The sequence below is a fragment of the Pituophis catenifer genome, unplaced genomic scaffold, assembly GCF_029215685.1.
Source record: "Pituophis catenifer annectens isolate HBS135680 unplaced genomic scaffold, rPitCat1.0.hap2 SCAF_2, whole genome shotgun sequence".
Lineage (NCBI taxonomy): Eukaryota > Metazoa > Chordata > Lepidosauria > Squamata > Colubridae > Pituophis > Pituophis catenifer.
In genome coordinates, this window is record NW_027256882.1 from 110,035,213 (window position 1) to 110,053,603 (window position 18,391).

Below are 18,391 nucleotides of genomic sequence, written 5' to 3' on the forward strand. Positions count from 1 at the left end.
GAGGGAAGAATTTAAAAATGCCAGCATGCAAATGTGGCATAAAACAGCAAGGTTATACTCCTAAAATCCTTTTAGTAACTTACTCATCATCTACACAATGTGCTAATTTAATTTGATACGTTTCATCAAATACTATCCAATAGACAGGAGAACCAGTACCTCCTTCTTGATCCCTATTGCAGAAAATGTGTAGCTGAATAGCCAATATCACTGTTTCAGCTTGTGCTACTTCTAATATAATTTCCACTTTAAAAAATTATTTGCTGCTTACAAGTTTGTTTGTTTGTTTGTTTGTTTGTTTGCTTGTTTTGGTTGGTTGGTTGGTTGGGTTTTGTTTTTTCTGTCTTTTACATTTTGAGGAGAGGACAGTATTATCCAACTCTTTCAGATTCTCAGGAAAGAAAACGAGCCTTGCCAATGAGGATGATAAATTTCTGAAGCTATCTGATACCCACTGGCATAAGGAGGGCAAGTGTTTACATATTGTCATAATATCACCAGGCAAAACATATAACTTCGGTACTTGTATCTAATCTTGGGATATGAAAGGGCAGTCATATGCCTCATGATGTCATAATGCATTATTTCATCATTTTGGGGTCATGGTGGCTAGTAGCAGATACCATTGTTATTCCTCTTATTCTGTATCTCTAGCAACATTTTATTTGTGTGGTAATTCACCTGATTGGCTAGCCATTTTTTATTTTTAATGTATTTTGGCAAACATACAGTAAACAGGCTATCTCCTGTGTTACTTTGAATCTCTCTATTGTAAGTGTGGCTGGCCATGTGATGGGCATTTGCAGTGGCATCTGTCTGTTGCTCTATTGAGCAAGATTCCCAGGAACCAAGGGGATATAAGTCTCTCTTACTCCTTGAGGAATCAAAATAAAATTTGTTTCACTTCTATAATTTTTTGTCTTTCTCTCAAATTAACCAAAAAAAGAAAGAAAGAAAGAAACCAACCCTGGGCCCTTCTGAGATAGCAGTTCACCCTCTTTCTCTAAGTCGGATTTTGCTTTGTTGTTTTTGAACTTTGGCGGTCAGTTTTGGATTGTTGGAGGGCAGAATTGTTGTATTCAAAATTGGGTTGACAGTCAGGAGACACATAGGAACCTGCTTGCATTCACTCTCACGGCTAATATTTCCCTCTTGAGAAACAACCAAAGATTAGTAGCCACAATCCAATAGTTTAATGCATGTGTGGGGCTTTTGGTAAAGAGACAGGAATTTCCTTGTATGTAAGGGCTTTCCCATTCATTTTAATGTTAAGGACAGAATAATGCACATTGGAGCACCAGTGGTGCTAAATTGCTTTAAAAGCATCCATATAACATCACCATCCCTTGAAAACTCTTTGAGATGGATTTTTGCCCAAACAATTATGTATTTTATTTGTATATGATGGTTGTGCACTATAAAGTTCCTCCATCGATCTGAACTTTCCTTTCATGTCACATTGTGATAAACAAATTCCCCACCTTTGTTTGCCAAGTTTCAAGGCTGTTTTCTCAGCCAAGAAAGGCCTAATAAATTATGTTTACTGTTTCTTTTACCTTCTTGTCAATGTTTTCTGGGTTTGCTTTTTTTGTTTCATTTTTATTTTCTTAACAAATACTTAGCAATGGTTTTAAAAATATTTGTACATTGTGAGATATAGTCAACACCTAACATGCCTTTGTACAAGATCCTGACTTAGTTACAAATTAACGAGAACAATGCACTAAAGGGGAAGGGGAGAATGAATGAAAGAGAGAAAACTATCCATTAAGATGACACCTGCACTTGGAGTTAGTGTATTCTCATCACACCGATTAGCAAGGCGCCCTCTGTGAACTAGAGCAATGATTTAGAGACATGATGTGGTTTTCCCACTCCCTCCATCCCCAGGCCATCGCAAGGCTTTAATGGCCTTCTGTTTTAGCGGCCTTATTTTCATGATTTACCGATCCTGACGAAAGCCAGGGAGATACAGACCGCGAGCTGGTTTGCTTAGCCATGCTGTAGTGGCTGATGACGGTGTAGAATCTGCCCCGGGAGTTGGAATCCTGAGCTGAATAGTAAGCATCGAGAGAAGCGGGAATGCACCTCTTATGCTGGAGATTAAGGGAAAAAAACAGGTACCATGAATACCAATTAAACAAAAACACCTTTTTATTTAATGATCTACTTGCCATCAATTTAACTCACCCTGAACCCCTTGCAAAAGTTTAAATATTTTGAGTGCAATTCTAGCTACCAAACCCAGCTCCATGGCAGTTGACTATTGGTTGATCTCAAAAAGCTAAATGTAGAATTGGGTCTGGCTATTACTTGAATGGGTAAAATCCCAGGACTGTAGTTCAGACTATAGAAAATAAGAAATAGAAAAAGAACAAAAGAACAAAAGAGCAATGGGATACCATTCTGCATTGTTGCCAAAATAACTGCATGGATCTGTCCATGGAGCAAAAATCACCAGCAGTTGACTTTGACTCAAAAGAAACATTTATTTCCTGGATGCAATTTGTTCTTAGGATAGTCCTGCAAATCTCAGCAGAACTACAAGTACATATGTTCTCTTTGTAGGGTATAGGCCAGCATTGGCAAACCTTTTTGGCATGCAAGCCAGAAGTGGCACACAGAGCCATCTGTCTGGACATGTGAGCCATTGCCCTTTGCTCTTCTGGGTTCCGGCAGGCTGACCAGCTGGTCTTCAAGTGTGCGGAAGTGCCAGAAACTGGAAGAGCAACCGCCCAGTGCACATGTGCATGCCGGACGGCTGCTCTTCTGGTTTCCGGTGCATGCATGTGCACCAGCCACCTAGTCTTCCATTTTCTGGCGTGCATGTGCATGTGAAGACCAGCTGGCCAGTGCACATGTGTGGGACAGAAACAGGAACATCATCTTTCCGGCGCTCACATGCGCATTGGGCAGCTGCTGTTCTGGTTTCTGGTGCTCTCGCGCACATGAAGACCAGCTGGCCAGCACGCTGGAACCCGGAAGAGCAACGGGCAACAGCTTGCGTGCCCGGAGAGATGGCTCTGCATGCCACTTCCAGCATGCATGCCATAGGTTCGCTGTCACTGGTATAAGCTAATGAAAAGAATATTGTCCTTAGATGTAAAGACATAGACTTGAAATTCAACAAGACAGTGAATCATGCTTGCCAGTAGGTAATTTTTCCTCGGTTTTATTACTCCTACTCCTATTTCTCCCTTTATTCTGTGACAATAAACTGAGGATCAATAAAGATGTCCCAAAACTTTAAAAATGCATAGTGCGTAACTGTATGCCTCTTACATTTTTAATCTGGTGCTGAGACTAAGCTGAGTCAAAAACCTAGTTTTTGTCAGCCTGTTCAAAAATAAATGGGGGTAGCTGGCTGAGGTCTGCTTGAAGATTTATACCTGTCAGATTCAGAATAATTGAGGCTGTTGGAGGGTATTGCAGACCTTTATTTCCTAAAGCACTAACCACTTTTCAGCATGTTGTTGACAAATTATATCTTCAGTCCTGACAGAGAATGGTAGGATTAAATTGTAGTCATGCAGCGAACTAGATTCTATCACTAGCTGAGACAGTTCATTCATCCCAGGCTTCTTACCTTATAAACAAATCCATCTGGGCAACTGTGGTCGTAGGTAAATGCTTTGTATACCACAAGAAAGACTATGCAGGCAAGGAATGCAAGAGCCAGGCTTATGAGAATAGTGACCTGCAAAACAATTAACAATTAAATTAATCTCTTGTCATGAATGTTAGCTCCCTAGGAAATCATGTGTATTTATAGTCAGTTTAACAGATTTGTGGCTGCGGTTGTTTTTTAGCACAACATGCAGCACTTAACTCCCATCATCACAGATATTAAAATGAATACTGGTATATTTTCTAAAAGGGTATATTAACACTAGGAAAGCAAATTAATAACTTTGGAGGAGCTATATCAAAGACAGCAAGCTAAACTAGAACAAACTGCAGCAAGCGTTCATGAAATGATATTAGAGATATTAGTTTGATATAGTGGTTAAGGTGCTGGCCTTGAAATCAGGAGGCCTGATTTCTAGGCCTGCTTTAGGCATAAAAGCCACTGGGTGACTTTAAGCCAGCAATTCTCTCAACCTCACCCAACCCATCTAACAGGGATGCTGTTGCAAAGAAAATAGAAAGCAAGAATATTTGGTGTCTCTGCTGCCTTGAGTTACATACCTACATATATACATGTAAGATAGATAATAGATAGATTATAGATGAAATAGAGATAAGAGATCACAGAGACAGAGAGATAATTGTGATAAAACTAAATCATCAACATCAACATCTAAAGCAGGGGTGTCCAACTGGTAGCCCACGGGCCGGGTGTGTCACACACAGGCCATGCCCACCCCAGCTCCGCGAAGGGGAAAATATTGCAAAATGTCATGTGGCGGCAACCTGACGCAGCAAGTTTGACGCCCACGGTCTAAAGCTTTATAGAAAATCAGAAATTGAAGTCCAATCATTGACAAAGTCTATACAAATTTTTAGCACAGATTTAGAAATGGAATTTGGCCTAGGGAAATTTATTGCCTCTGTAGCAATAAATCAGGATAAAATCACAAACAGTAATGTTATTGAAATGCCAAATGGCCAAACTATCAAGAACCATTAGGATGAAGCCTACAAGTATACAGTTGAATAACATCAAGCATAGATAAGTTAAAAGTGTGATTAATAAACAAGACATCCAAGGAGTGAGAATATTACCAAGCACAAAAGTTAGTAATGCTATCAATACCTGGGTCATACTTATGATATGATACACTGCTAGAATTATTAACTGGACTGAACTAGACAGTTTAGACCAAAACAAGAAAACTGATCACCATTCACTATGCATTACATCTCTGTAGTGATATCGATGGATTATACCTGCCCCAAAGAAATGGAGGAAGAAGTTTCCTTCAAGTCAGACAAATTGTTGAAGAAGAAAAGTGTGCATTGATTTGTTATGTAAAAGACAGTCAAGAACAAGCATTGATGCAAGTTAAAAATGAGAAATATTAAAGCAACAAGTGAATATTGAAAAAATGTAATAAAAACATAAACAAAAAGTTGGCAAGGAAAAGGATTGCATGGTCAATTTTTACAAATGATCATGTGGAAGGTGGATAAAGGTAAAACCTGGCAGTGGTTTACAACTGGAACATTAAAAAAAGAAAGTGAAGATTTCATTTTTGTTGCACAAGAGCAAGGTATTTGAACTAATACAATGAAGACGAGAATTGAAAAATCATCAAATAATTCAAAGTGCACTTTGTGCAAAGAAGCAGATGAAATATAATATCATATATTTATCTTGTGAGAGATGGTCATGCAAACTGATTATAAACAATGACATAACACAGTCACCAAAATGATTCACTGCAAAATCTGTAAACATTATTATGTACCAGTAATGAATTAGTAGGAACATGTAGTTGAAAAAGTAGTTGAAAATGAGCAGATTAAATTTTGTGGAATTCTGAATATAGACTGATTAACATCTTGACTCATAACACACCAGATATAACTGTGGTTGAAAGGAAAAAAAATGTGGATAAATACATAGTAGATAGAAGAGTAGATAGTGGAATAGAAGATAAAGAATTGGAGATAATAGAATAGAAGACAAAGAATCTGAGAGCATCACAAAGTATCAAGATCCAAAAAACTGAAATTAAAAGATTATGGCACAAACCAGCTATGGCAGTCCCAGGGATTATCAGCACACTGGGTGCCAGACCAAAAAATATTGTACAGCACTTAGAAAATCTGTGTATTGACATTTCCATCTGTCAGCTGGAAAAAACCAAACAACAGTATATACTATACTGATACATTACAGCATTCTGAGTTCTTGGGGAAGAAGAACAGTGGTGGAATTCAAATTTTTTTACTACCAGTTCCATGGGTGTGGCTTGATGGGCATGGTGTGGCTTGGTGGGTGTGGCAGGGGAAGGATACTGCAAAATCTCCATTCTCACCCTACCCCAGGGGAAGGATACTGCAAAATCCCCATTCTCTCCCCACTCCTGGGGGAAGGATATTGCAAAATCTCCATTCCCACCCCACTTTGGGGCCAATCAGAGGTGGTATTTGCCGGTTCTCCAAACTACTCAAAATTTCCGCTATTCCGCTGTCAGAACCTGTTGAATAGCACCCCTGAAGAAGAATGAATATGAAGACCGACACCAGCTAAAGAACTTGCAGCTGTGAATTCACATTGTTGTGAAGAGATAATAATCGAATAGCAAAAAAAAAATAGCCTACAAGAAAGATCAAATAGAAAACAGAAAAGAGATATGGCAAAATCAAGTATTACATGGACAGCACATCATACAAAACTAGCAGGTAAGGCGAAAAAACAAGAAGACCTGGGCATGGAAAGTTGAAAAAAGAGATAGAGGGGCTAATTTTCAACAAAATCAATTCTTGAAGAAATGCATATAAGCCAAAATTGAGAAGACAGCACAGACAACAAAAGAAGCTGAAGAAACAGTGGATCAGGGGTGAAATCCAGCAGGTTCTGACAGGTTCTGGAGAACTGGTAGCAGAAAGTTTGAGTAGTTTGGAGAACCAGTAGCAGAAATTTTGAATAGTTTGGAGACCTGGCAAATACCACCTCTGGCTGGCCCCAGAGTAGGGTGGGAATAGAGATTTTGCAATATCCTTCCCCCAGGAGTGGGGACGGAATGGGGATTTTGCAGTATCCTTCCCTTGGAGTGGGGTGGGAATGGAGATTTTGCAGTATCCTTCCCCTGCCACACCTACCAAGCCACACCATGCCCACCAAGCCACGCCCACAGAACAGGTAGTAAAAAAATTTGGATTTCACCACTGCAGTGGATCACCTAATTAGCTGCTGCAAAAAATGACACAGGCTCATCAGAAACAACTGCATAGCAAAGTAGCAACAATAGTGTATTGGAATATCTGCAAGAAACATCACTTGCCTGCAAGCAAGAACTGGTAGAATCACAAAATAGACAAAGTAATAGAAAATGAAGAAGCTAAAGCATTCTGGGACTTTAGAATTCAAACAGACAAGCACCTACCACAACACCCCAGACTTAACAATTGTTGATAAGAAAGAAAAACATGTCTGGGTAGTGCAGTACTTGAAGTCAGCAGAATAGAAGAGAAAGAACTGGAGAAAATCACAAAATACAAAGATCTGCAAATAAAAATTGAATGACTATGGCAAAAGAAAACAAAGATTCAGTCTGAACATCTGGCTGACTATGTGACCAACCACAATAATAACAATAAATATTAACATCTGAAACTATGAATTTCTAGCATATACAACGTAAACAAGCTAATTTGGACTGGAATCTAATATCTCTAGGCAGAAAAACATAAAATATGCAATGCTAAATATCACCAAGTGTGTTTCCATCTGGCAATAAGAACACAATAACACCTATGAAGCCAAGGGTCAAAATAACATAGTTTCCCACTGAGATTGATCTGGGAACAGCTCAAGGTGAAAACATGACTTTCTGGATGAAAATGACAAAGATGTTATTGGCTGCGATGCACTCTAAGTATAAATGCTGGCTGATTTTGAGTATATTGATGCTGCCTTAGCCCGCTTGTTCAATTAACACCCAGAGAATAGGAGACGAAGGCAGGAGGGAGGAAGCAGAAAATAGATCCAGCCTCAGTACCTGATTTGAAGAAGCCATAAACAGTGATGCTCGTTGCATCCTGCTCCCTCTTTTTTCATTTTTAAAAATGCATTATAATTGGGGCAACTGGTGGGGCATGCATATCTTCAACGCAGAGTGTGTTATTATTTTCATTTCTAAAATATATTGTTTATCTTCAAGAAAATGTAGCGGCAAAAGATAAATGTAAATATAATGGTATGCACTCCAATATACAAGTATACTGAATTCATTACTAAACTTATGAAATACCCCTCCCCAATACATATCAACTCCTTATAGTGTCCTTGTCAAGGTAAATCAGTCAGGAACCTGTGGTCCAGTAAACCAAATTGTTTCTTCTTTTTTTTGTAAAGTTTTTTTTTATTTTTTACACAAACACACACACAAACATACAATGTATTTTTGCTGAACAGAGTATTTGGCCGGTTAACAAATTTAAACAATTTTTAGTCCTTTCAACTAAAATTACAATTTCTATACCTCCTTTTTGCCATAATATTTATTTTCATCTATTTTTTACCAATATTACCCTTCATTTTCACCTCTTATTTTAACCAAATTCCATTTTCCCTTCTATTCTATATTAAACCCCTTCCCATTATCATCTATTTTTATATCCATCCTCAAATTAATTAATTATGTGGTGTTACAGTTATTTAATTCTTGTAGTAATAATAAAATTGTTTCTATTCACTGACTATATTTCTAAGATAGTAGGGCTAGCATGCTGAGGTAGGAAGGGATAAATAATAAGGTCACAAAGATTTGTTTATCTAAAATATTCCAACATCATGCTGTGTTTGCCTTTTTCTTTTTCTTGCTCTTGTAATGTAGTGGACCAAAGGTAGCTAAACTCTTATTTTGCCTTGGCTCATGGATCTTCAGAAAAGTGTCAATGCTTTGCTGGGAGTCCACAATATACTACTTATTGATTTGCATGGAAATAAAATTATGTCATATCTTCAAAGTGATTTGATTGCTTTAAATGAGCCAGATTTTGGGCACAACAAAAAGAAAGCCAATTTGCAAATATCTGTTGAGACAAAACCGATAACCATTTTTATTAGGAACAACAAAAAGTTTGTTTGCTATAATATATCAAGTACTCAGTAAAACCTCAGTAAAACATGTGTTCCAATATCTGAGGGGTTGCCACAAAGAAGAGGGGGTCAACCTATTCTCCAAAGTACCTGAAGACAGGATAAGAAGCAATGGATGGAAACTAATCAAGGAGAGAAGCAACCTAGAACTAAGGAGAAATTTCCTGACAGTTAGAAGAATTAATCAGTGGAACAACTTGCCTCTAGAAGTTGTAAATGTTCCAACACTGGACGTTTTAAAGAAGACATTGGATATCCATTTGTCTGAAATGGTATGGAGTTTCCTATCTAAGCAGGGGATTGGACTAGATCTCCAAGGTCCCTTCTGTTATTCTACTCTAGCGTGGAACCTAGAAAGACAGTATGACTGGAAACAGAACATTACTTGAGTTTCACAGCTGAAGATATGATAGTATGTCCTTCTTCTTCCATAAAATCTTTAAAAAACTGGAAAGCTGCCTAGATACACCTCTGTCCAAGGGCAGCCAATCTATTTTAAGGCCAAAGCATCACTGTTCTTTTTTAAAGAGCCTCCAATATTTTTGCTTTGTAAACTAAGGCAGACTTACTGCAATCTCCCTCAAGTAATCCTAGGATTGAGCTCCCCTGTCTCAATGATGGAAAAATCATCAAGAGAGCTGAGAAAGATATCTATGGAAATTCTCAATCATCCAGGTCATCGTCGTCTCAAAGGTGCTTTTTCAAAAGGCAACTGGACTTTCTGATTTTTCTTTGAAGACATTTCGCTTCTCATCCAAGAGCTCTTCGGTCGTTTTGAAAAAGCACCTTTGAGTTGAGAAAGATATTTATGCCTTGACAAACAGTTCTGTCCTAACGAAGTGCTGAAACAGTGCTGATCTGCCTCAATCAGATGCTTCTCATTTGTAAAAGTTGTTAAGCAATGCTGCTGTGTCACACAATGGAAAAAAAATATAGGGGACCATTGCTTTGTTTTTATCAGGGATTCAAAGGGGTATCTCATGCAAATTCTGTAGAAGCAAAGTATCCTTTCAGATCACTAGTAGCTAGATTGGTTCTGTATCTTGTGATATTCAGGAGGTTTGTCATACTAATCATTCTATCACCCAACCCTACTGCTATCTCCTTTTAGATACTTCCACCACAACCTACAAAATTGAAACCACTTCCGTTTGTTTTGTGTAAACATTTAGATGCCTCTTCTTGTTTAAAAAAAAATCCAAAGTGGTTGACAGTACAATTCAAGCAACCATAATGGTAAGCTAAAGCATATACTAAAATATTCTAAAAAATATAAACAATAAATCAATCAGATGAAAAGAAGAACCAGCAGTACAGAAGTTAAAACTATCCTAAGAACGTGTGTATTTAGTGGCATTCTCGATTCAAGCTCTTCCTTCCCCTGATGTACTATGTATTAACTTCCAGCCTGTTTTTTAGTTCACTTTGCTTTGGTCTTCCATCACCAGGTTGCAATCTCTTTGACTCTCTCAGCCAATACAAAATTCAAAGCCAGCAAAATAAATACTTATTCATGTCTATACCCAGTTACCTGCAATTAACATTTGAACTAGCTTGAAATTTCTCATTATGAGAAACAGATTATGGTCATCAAAGCCTCCAATTTTAAAGCTATGTTTCAAGTTTGCAACTATTATTATAAATCAAGTAATTTAATGGATTCTTTTAAAGAATAGTAAAGTTGACAAAAACCCAGTATAGTAAAGAAATCAAGCCCTTTAGAGACTGAAGGGAAAAATGAGAATAATAAGCATAAGTTACCATTTTCCAAATTCTCTTGAAAATGCAAAACTTGATTATTATTGAAATAATACATAATCAGAAAAATGAACTATCTAAATAGTTGTCCAGAAGGAACCTTCCATAAAAGTTCCTTAATCCACAGTGGGAGGAGAATTTGTTTTTTATAATAATTTATGTTTCAGCACTTTCATTTTTCCTAATGCCCCTCTTATTTTTATCATATCTCATATGCTACTTGAATTCTAATGCCTTCATGTGGAAACATTATTTCTCATTCTTCTTAAAACCAGATATCTCGTGTTTACATGGAATTTCATGTTCTAATTTTTTTCCTCTTAGACTCAACTGCATGATAAAATAAATGTGTAATTGAAAGTGGAAGCCACATATTTAATTCCTTTTAACTTACTGTTATCATAACTCCATGACTTGATCTACTCATTGAATGATCCTGACTAATGAACAAAGACATATAGCTTACCTGGGCTTGATCTGGGCAGTTCAAATAACCTTATTTTAGTTCAGAACTGATTCAGAATCAACCCATATAGTCAGTATTATTTGTTATGTGCATGCAAGTGCAACCTGTAGAGACGGAAGGAAGTAGGAAAGGGGAATGGCATCAAGGTGCTTTGGAAACGTGGTTCTCCAAGAGGGATTACATCTTCCAGGCCCATTTCTCCTCTTTTCCATTGATGACCTTACAGAGGTTTGTCCACAGCAACTTTCATTAAAATAAGAAGCATTAGAAATATACTTCACAGTGTTTCTTAATATCGCCACTGGTTTTAGAAAACTCAGGAAGCATTTTTAATGCTTGTAAGAATAATTGAATATCCATGCTTTATAGAGATGAATCATCTATTGAGAGTGCCTCTCACAAAGATAAAGTTTAAAAATAGAAGACGGAGGCATGTAGGAAAGCTTGACAATATTAGACAAACACTTTGGCTCTATTTGAAGCCAAGTAATGAATGCATAAATTTAATGAATTTCCCATTTGGACAAATTGGAGGATTCAGTATTAGGCTGAAATTTCATATACAGCTGCCGAGAAGGTTTGGCAGAAGAGACAAGCAAGATATATCCTGTAGGTCTCTATAATATGAAGGATGAATCTTTATGTTGCATCTAGATGGGGATGGGCTGCATGTAAACCAGAGGTGGGTTTCAGCAGGTTCTTACCAGTTCTGGAGAACCGTTAGTGGAAATTTTGAGTAGTTTGGAGAACTGGTAAATACCTCCTCTGACTGGCCCTGCCCCCATCTATTCTCTGCCTCCCGAGTCCCAGCTGAGGAGGAAATGGGGATTTTGTATTAACCTTCCCCTGGAGTGAAGAGGGAATGGAGATTTTACAGTATTCTTTCCCTGCCACCCCCACCAAGCTATGCCCATCAATCCATGCCACGCCCACCAAGAAAAACCCCCAGAACCGGTAGTAAAAAAATTTGAAACCCACCACTGATGTAAACCTAATAAATAAATAAATAAAAACATTTTTTTACAGTTTCTTGTAATTTTACAGTTCTTCCCCTTTCACTATCACCCATCCCATCATAATCTTACTTTGGAAGAATGATGGCCCCATTCTACTATAAGTAATATTTTCCCTACATCAGGATAAGCCAGTTTTCCTATGCTTAAAAACAAGTATGGATGGCTGAGGAATTCTGGGAGTTGAAGTCCACAAGTCTTAAAGTTGCCAAGTTTGGCACTCCCTGCTCTAACAGCCACAATACATGGAGCATAGAATTAGAGTTCGGTGCAACTGGAGAGAACAGCTCTACACATTCCAGGGAGAGATCCAGCCACTATTTGGAAAGTTTTATCATCCTTAGACTAGAAAATATTAAAATACCCTGTTTCCCCCAAAATAAGACATCCCCTGATAATAAGCCCAATCGGGCTTTTGGGCGCATGGCAATAAGCCAAGCGCTTATTTCAGGGTTCAAAAAAATATAAGACAGGGTCTTATTTTCGGGAAAACACAGTATTATTTCAAAATAGGTTGTGCATAACATTTAGGACAGTGGGAACAAATGGTTGACGTTTCTTTAATAAAAGCACAACATGACTAGAATTAAATTAAGACTCTTATTCTTCAGAAAATGTTTTTCATGTCTCTTCCAACATTTTTTTTTTCTTTTGGGAACCTCTGATGTCACCATTGCCCGGTTTGCTTTACACATCGTCACCACAAAGCCTGCCTTTTCAGATGATATCTCTGCCATTAATTCTGCCTGCCCTGCTACTCTGGGAGAGCAATGAGATGACAGAACAAACAAGTACATCATGTTTCCAAGTAATTTGTCAAATAATTAAATTAAGCAGCTGGCTCAGTTAGACTGGCCATGATATCGTTTCTGGAGCTTGTTTGGATCCTAATGGATTTGATGCTTTAAGTGTTTGTGGAGCCAGGTTGTAGTTAGGAGACATATTTCATTGCCAACTCCTAAATTTCCAGTGAGGGAATAACAATTACTGTATGCTTAATAAGCACTGGGTGAGTTATAAAATGCTTTCTTTCTAAGCAGATGCACTGAAGTGATAAATGTTTTACACTTGGGTGGGAGGTTTACATAGAAGAAGGTTAATGGGACCAAAATGGTAGCAGCTTTTTTTTTTTTAAATGTTCTACGGAAAACTTGCTTGGCTCATGCACAACTTAGATGTGACAGGTTTCATGTTAAAATATTCCATTATTCCGTTATTCAGTTTCTTCTCCCTCCTGGAGGACATGGAGTGAGCATAATAGGATCCATAGGGAAATGTTTTAATTAATCTATAGCCTGTTCAGTCAATTGACTCTAAATACTGTGCAAGAACATCCAAATCCGTTTGCATATATACAATACTATATAATGGAAACAAACATAATAATCACAGTTAAACATCACAATTAGTCTTAGAAATAGGTACAACAGTTACTCAAATCCCAAAGGCGTGCAGAACAACCATAATTTTGCAAACTTCCATAAAACCATGGGAGCAAATGCTGCCCTTGGGTCAGAAACAAGCTGTTCCAAAATTGGGCAGTGCCCACAGAGAATAGCTCTTCTCATGCCTTTATAGTTAGAGATCTTCAGTAGGCATTCTCTGACCCCATGGGAGAGACAAACTCAAAAATACCCATGCCATGAACTACTAAATTTTTATAGGTGATAACTAGCACTTTGAATTGTCCTTGGAAACATATCCAGTGCAAGTCTCATTGCAATGGTGCTGTATGGCAGAATCAAGACTGTCTACTTAGCCTATTGACTGCTATGCTTTGCTGCAACTAAGGTTTTTGGTGAAGAGAGGCTGTGACAGAGAAGGCTCATTTCTTTAGTCCCAAGTAAGACAGCCCCATGTAAAGTAATCAATACTGGAGATGACAAAGGGTTGATATTTATTGCTTCCTGTCCTAGGTAAGACTACTCCTGCCTTGGCTTCCATTCTCAGGACCTATACGTTGAGGAATACCTCCAAATTGTGGACCTGCTCTCCTTGGGATAGGGTTAGTGATTCTCAGTACAACTGGATATAATCAGTATATTGATAATATCTCACCTTAAACTAATGAAACTTCTCCCAGAAGCTTCAAATTGATGTTAAATCAGAGAGGGGAGAAGATCAAGGACTGCCATCCCTTGAGGGAAGACCAACAACCTGATCATTCTCACCATACCTTTTGACAGCCAGCTGAACTCCAGCACCCAAGAAGGAATGGAATCATTATAATATCAGGCCTCCAAATCCCAACCACATAAACAATCAAGCAGGACTATACAAATAGCAAAAGTTCTAATAAAACAAGGATGGATGGCCATGCTTTCTTCATCCAAGTTCAGCCACAAGTCACAAATGAAAGTCACCAATTAGGTTTAGTCCTATGCTCAGGTCTGAATCCCAGTTTCAATGGATCTGGACAATCTGTTTTGTCCAAGAGTTCTGCAACTCTTAACCCACCACTGTCTCCACATAGTAGAAATTGGATGTAGGATGATGGTTTCCCAAAATAAATTAATCCAAGGCAGTTTATTTATTTATTTATTTATTTGATTTGATTTGATTTTTATACCGCTCTTCTCCAACAGGACTCAGGGCGGTGAACAGCCGAGATAAAACATAAAATATAAAATTTTAAAAACAGTTTAAAAGACATTAAAAAATTTCGGCCCTCAATTTAAAACAACCCAGTTAAAACCAATTTCAAATTAAAACCGAAAGGATGGGATCAAGCCAGCCCGGCTAGATGAAATAGATGTGTTTTCAGGGCCAGACGAAAAGTCCGGAGGTCTGGTATCATGAGTATCTCTGGGGGTAGGTCGTTCCAGAGGGCAGGTGCCGCCACAGAGAAGGCTCTCCCCCTGGGGGTCACCAGCCGACATTGTCTGGCCGACGGCACCCTGAGGAGGCCCTCTCTGTGCGAGCGAACTGGCCGGTGGGAGGCTATTGGCGGCAGAAGGCGGTCTCGTAGATACCCCGGCCCTGAGCCATGGAGCACTTTAAAGGTGGTCACCAACATCTTGAAGTGCACCCGGAAGACCACTGGAAGCCAGTGCAGCTTGCGCAGGAGAGGTGTCACATGAGAGCGCCCCGTCGCTCCCATAATCCGCTGCACGGCTGCATTCTGGGCCAACTGGAGCCTCCGGGTGCACCCCAAGGGGAGCCCCATGTAGAGAGCATTGCAGTAGTTCAGGCAGGAAGTGACGAGTGCCTGAGTGACCGTGCGTAGGGAGTCCCGATCCAGAAAGGGATGCAACTGGCATATCAGGCGGACCTGATAAAAAGCCCCTCTGGCCACGGCCGTCATATGCTCTTCTAAAGACAGCCGTGCATCCAGGAGGATGCCCAAGTTGCGAGCCCTCTCCGTGGGGGCCAGTGATTTGCCCCCAATAACCAGCAATGGCACCAGCTGGCTATATCGGGATGCCGGAAGCCATAGCCACTCGGTCTTGGAAGGGTTGAGTCGGAGCCTGTTTCTCCCCATCCAGGCCCGCACGGCCTCCAGGCACCGGGACATCACTTCAAAGGCATTGTTGGGGTGGCCTGGGGTGGAGATGTACAGCTGAGTGTCATCAGCATACTGATGGAACTCCACCCCAACGCCACGGATGATCTCACCCAGCGGCTTTACATAAATGTTGAACAGAAGGGGTGAGAGGACCGACCCTCGCAGCCATATTGAATAGGGGCAGATCATTGCTTCTCTCAAAATTACCAGCATCAACATACCAGGGGGGGAGGGAGGGAGGGAGAGGGAGAGAGATTAACTAAATATACATTTGTCTCCAGACATTTAACTAGCCAGGAAAGGGTTAAGTCCACAAGTTCTGGAGATAATGCTACAAAGAACCCTTTTGCCCACTTGCTCAGAAACATCCTAGTAACCATGAAAAAAGCTATCTCCACTATTTTATCATATCCATATCATACCCAGCTTCCTATTCAGAGCAGATATGAGCAATTTTATTTACAATATAGTCAGTCAGATTATGGTAACCTCAGATTGTATAGCCATGTATAATTATATAGTTATAAGACACATTATCAATAACAGATAAATGATTGATTATTGAACGTCTGTATTAGGACTTAGCTTCCTAGCAAACTGCAAAAAGAAAAAAAAACTTGCTTCATTCAAATCTACAAAATTGAGCTAACTCCACCCAGTCTGCTAAACCATTTGTGAAGGAAGACCCAGCATTTTCACTGCATGCTTCACAATGAATCCCCAGAGTTGAGCCAGAATGCAAATCCACAAGGTTACAGTGTGTATGTGTGTGTGTATTAAGTTTGGGGGGGAAAATAAATAGCAAGTATCTTATTATTTCCTGAAGGAATTTCTATTTCAGATTAATCTGTTTTTCTAATCTTAATTTTTCATAATTGTTTATCCCACACATACTGATACCATTCATTCAGTTTTCTTCTATCGATGAATAAATCACCACCAACATCATAATACTCTGGAATGGGGCATTCACAGAACCAAAAGTCCAACAATACAGTTAGAACAATTAATCACTGGAAAGACTTGCCTCCAGGCGTTGTAGATGCTCCAACACAGGAGATTTTTAAGAAGAGATTGGACAACAATTTGTCTGAAATGGTATAATATAGGGTTTCCTGCTTGAGCCTGGTGTTGGATTAGAAGACCTCCAAGGTTCCTCCCAACTGTTATTCTGTTATTCTGTCCTAAAATCCCAGTGAAATATCTGACAACTACATTGTTTTTCTGAGAGGTCCTTGGTGCTCTCTGAGCTTGGTTGTTTTTGTGCTGATGTTTTATTTCCCAAACTAGATAACATCATCAGTACTAGTCTGTCATCTAGCGTTGATGACGTTAATTCGTTTGGATAATGAAATATCGACAAGAAAACAACCAAGCTCCGAGAGCACCAAGGATCCCTCATGTCAACCCTGAGTTACAAATATTCTCCTGTATTGATACGTTGTTTTATTCTGTTAGCTCAAAGAATCACTGTAGTACATCAAACATTGCAATACTGATTAGTAAAGAATTTACTATAAAAGGTTATAAAAGCCAATATTTGTAAAACAATTGATTTTGTCATGCACTTCATATTAAATATCAAATTTTGGTACTGGGAGATATGATTTGACAGTGTCCTTGTCCTTGTTTATTTGTAAATGTGTTGTTATGGGTATTTATAGCCAAGTCTTCCATTGTCAAAATAACATTTAGTGTAGCTTACAAATATCCTTTTCTACAAACAGAACTTTGTAATATGAAGTGCATGACACTGTCTAGTGTACTGAATTGATTGAAAGTTTCAGTAATAAATATGACTAGGAAGTAGTTACACAGCTTTTTCTTCCCTAATTTGGTTTCCGTCCTGTGTGTTAGATTTCAGTTCTTGTAATTCTCAGACAGCTAGTCCATTTCAACTGGTGAAAACAATTTTAAAAATTCAGGTTTTGTATGATTGTGAGAATCTATAATCACTGTTTTCGTCCTCCGTGTATTCCAATTATTTTCACTCCTGTCATGGTTGGTACTGTCCTGCAGGTCTAACAATGGCATAACTGTAGAAGATCTTTACATTGGAAAGACATGAGCAGTTGAATGCTAAACAGTGTAATATGTAAGGGAAAATAAAAATTAATGATAAACTATGAATAGTGGATTAGATAGGATGCTTAATTTTCTGGTGTTGAGATTCAGAAACATGATTGTTGCTTTTCCAGAAAAAAGGAAATTTCAAGAACATGATCCTTTAATTTCTAATGGGTGTTCTCAGTTGATGAGTACTTTTCAGAGCAGCCTTTCTAAAATGACCTTATAAAAAGGAAAGTTTGTGATGAGAAAAATTGGGACTGACTTGTCTTTCAAATCTGTAAATTGAGCAACTGATTAAATAATAAAGCTCCTATATAACAGCATGTCCCCTAGCTGCCAGCTTTTATAGGTGATATCACATTGCATTATGTTTCATCTAGGGCACTTCACCAAGCGATTAACATGGGATTTTGCATTAATGGAAAGTCCCAGAGCTTGAAGGACATTTTTAAATGCAACACCAAATACAATTCAGCGCTGAAATTATCAAAGAAGTTAGAACATTTGTGGATACTGGAAAGGGAAGACCACATTTGTCAATGATTTGCCTATACTCAGTTAACAGAAAGATTTAAACTGGATAAGAAGAATTTTGTTCTTACCAATGAGAAAACTGGTTTTGAGTTGGATTTATGACTAATGACATTAATGACAAAAATGCAGTTGCTAAGATGTATAAATTACTGTTGAAAATGAATATGGAAAACGAATGTGTGAAAGGGTTTTTTTTAATCAAATAGTCAAGAAATTGGTTATAACACTTGATCAATGTGCAAATATATAAATAATTGAAATTTACATTGAAT

The 18,391-nt window shown here is 38.5% G+C and overlaps 1 protein-coding gene across 1 annotated transcript in view; it reads right to left on the minus strand.

Annotated features, from left to right (window-relative positions):
* Positions 1-1,904: 1,904 nt before the first annotated feature.
* Positions 1,905-18,391, minus strand: part of NSG2 (neuronal vesicle trafficking associated 2) — a 61,571-nt gene continuing 45,084 nt past the window's right edge. The window contains exons 4-5 of the mRNA XM_070933957.1: positions 3,587-3,697; positions 1,905-2,096 (exon numbers count right to left, since the gene is read on the minus strand). Coding sequence (XP_070790058.1) covers positions 1,905-2,096; positions 3,587-3,697 — 303 coding nt within the window. The remainder of the gene's footprint in view (positions 2,097-3,586; positions 3,698-18,391) is intronic.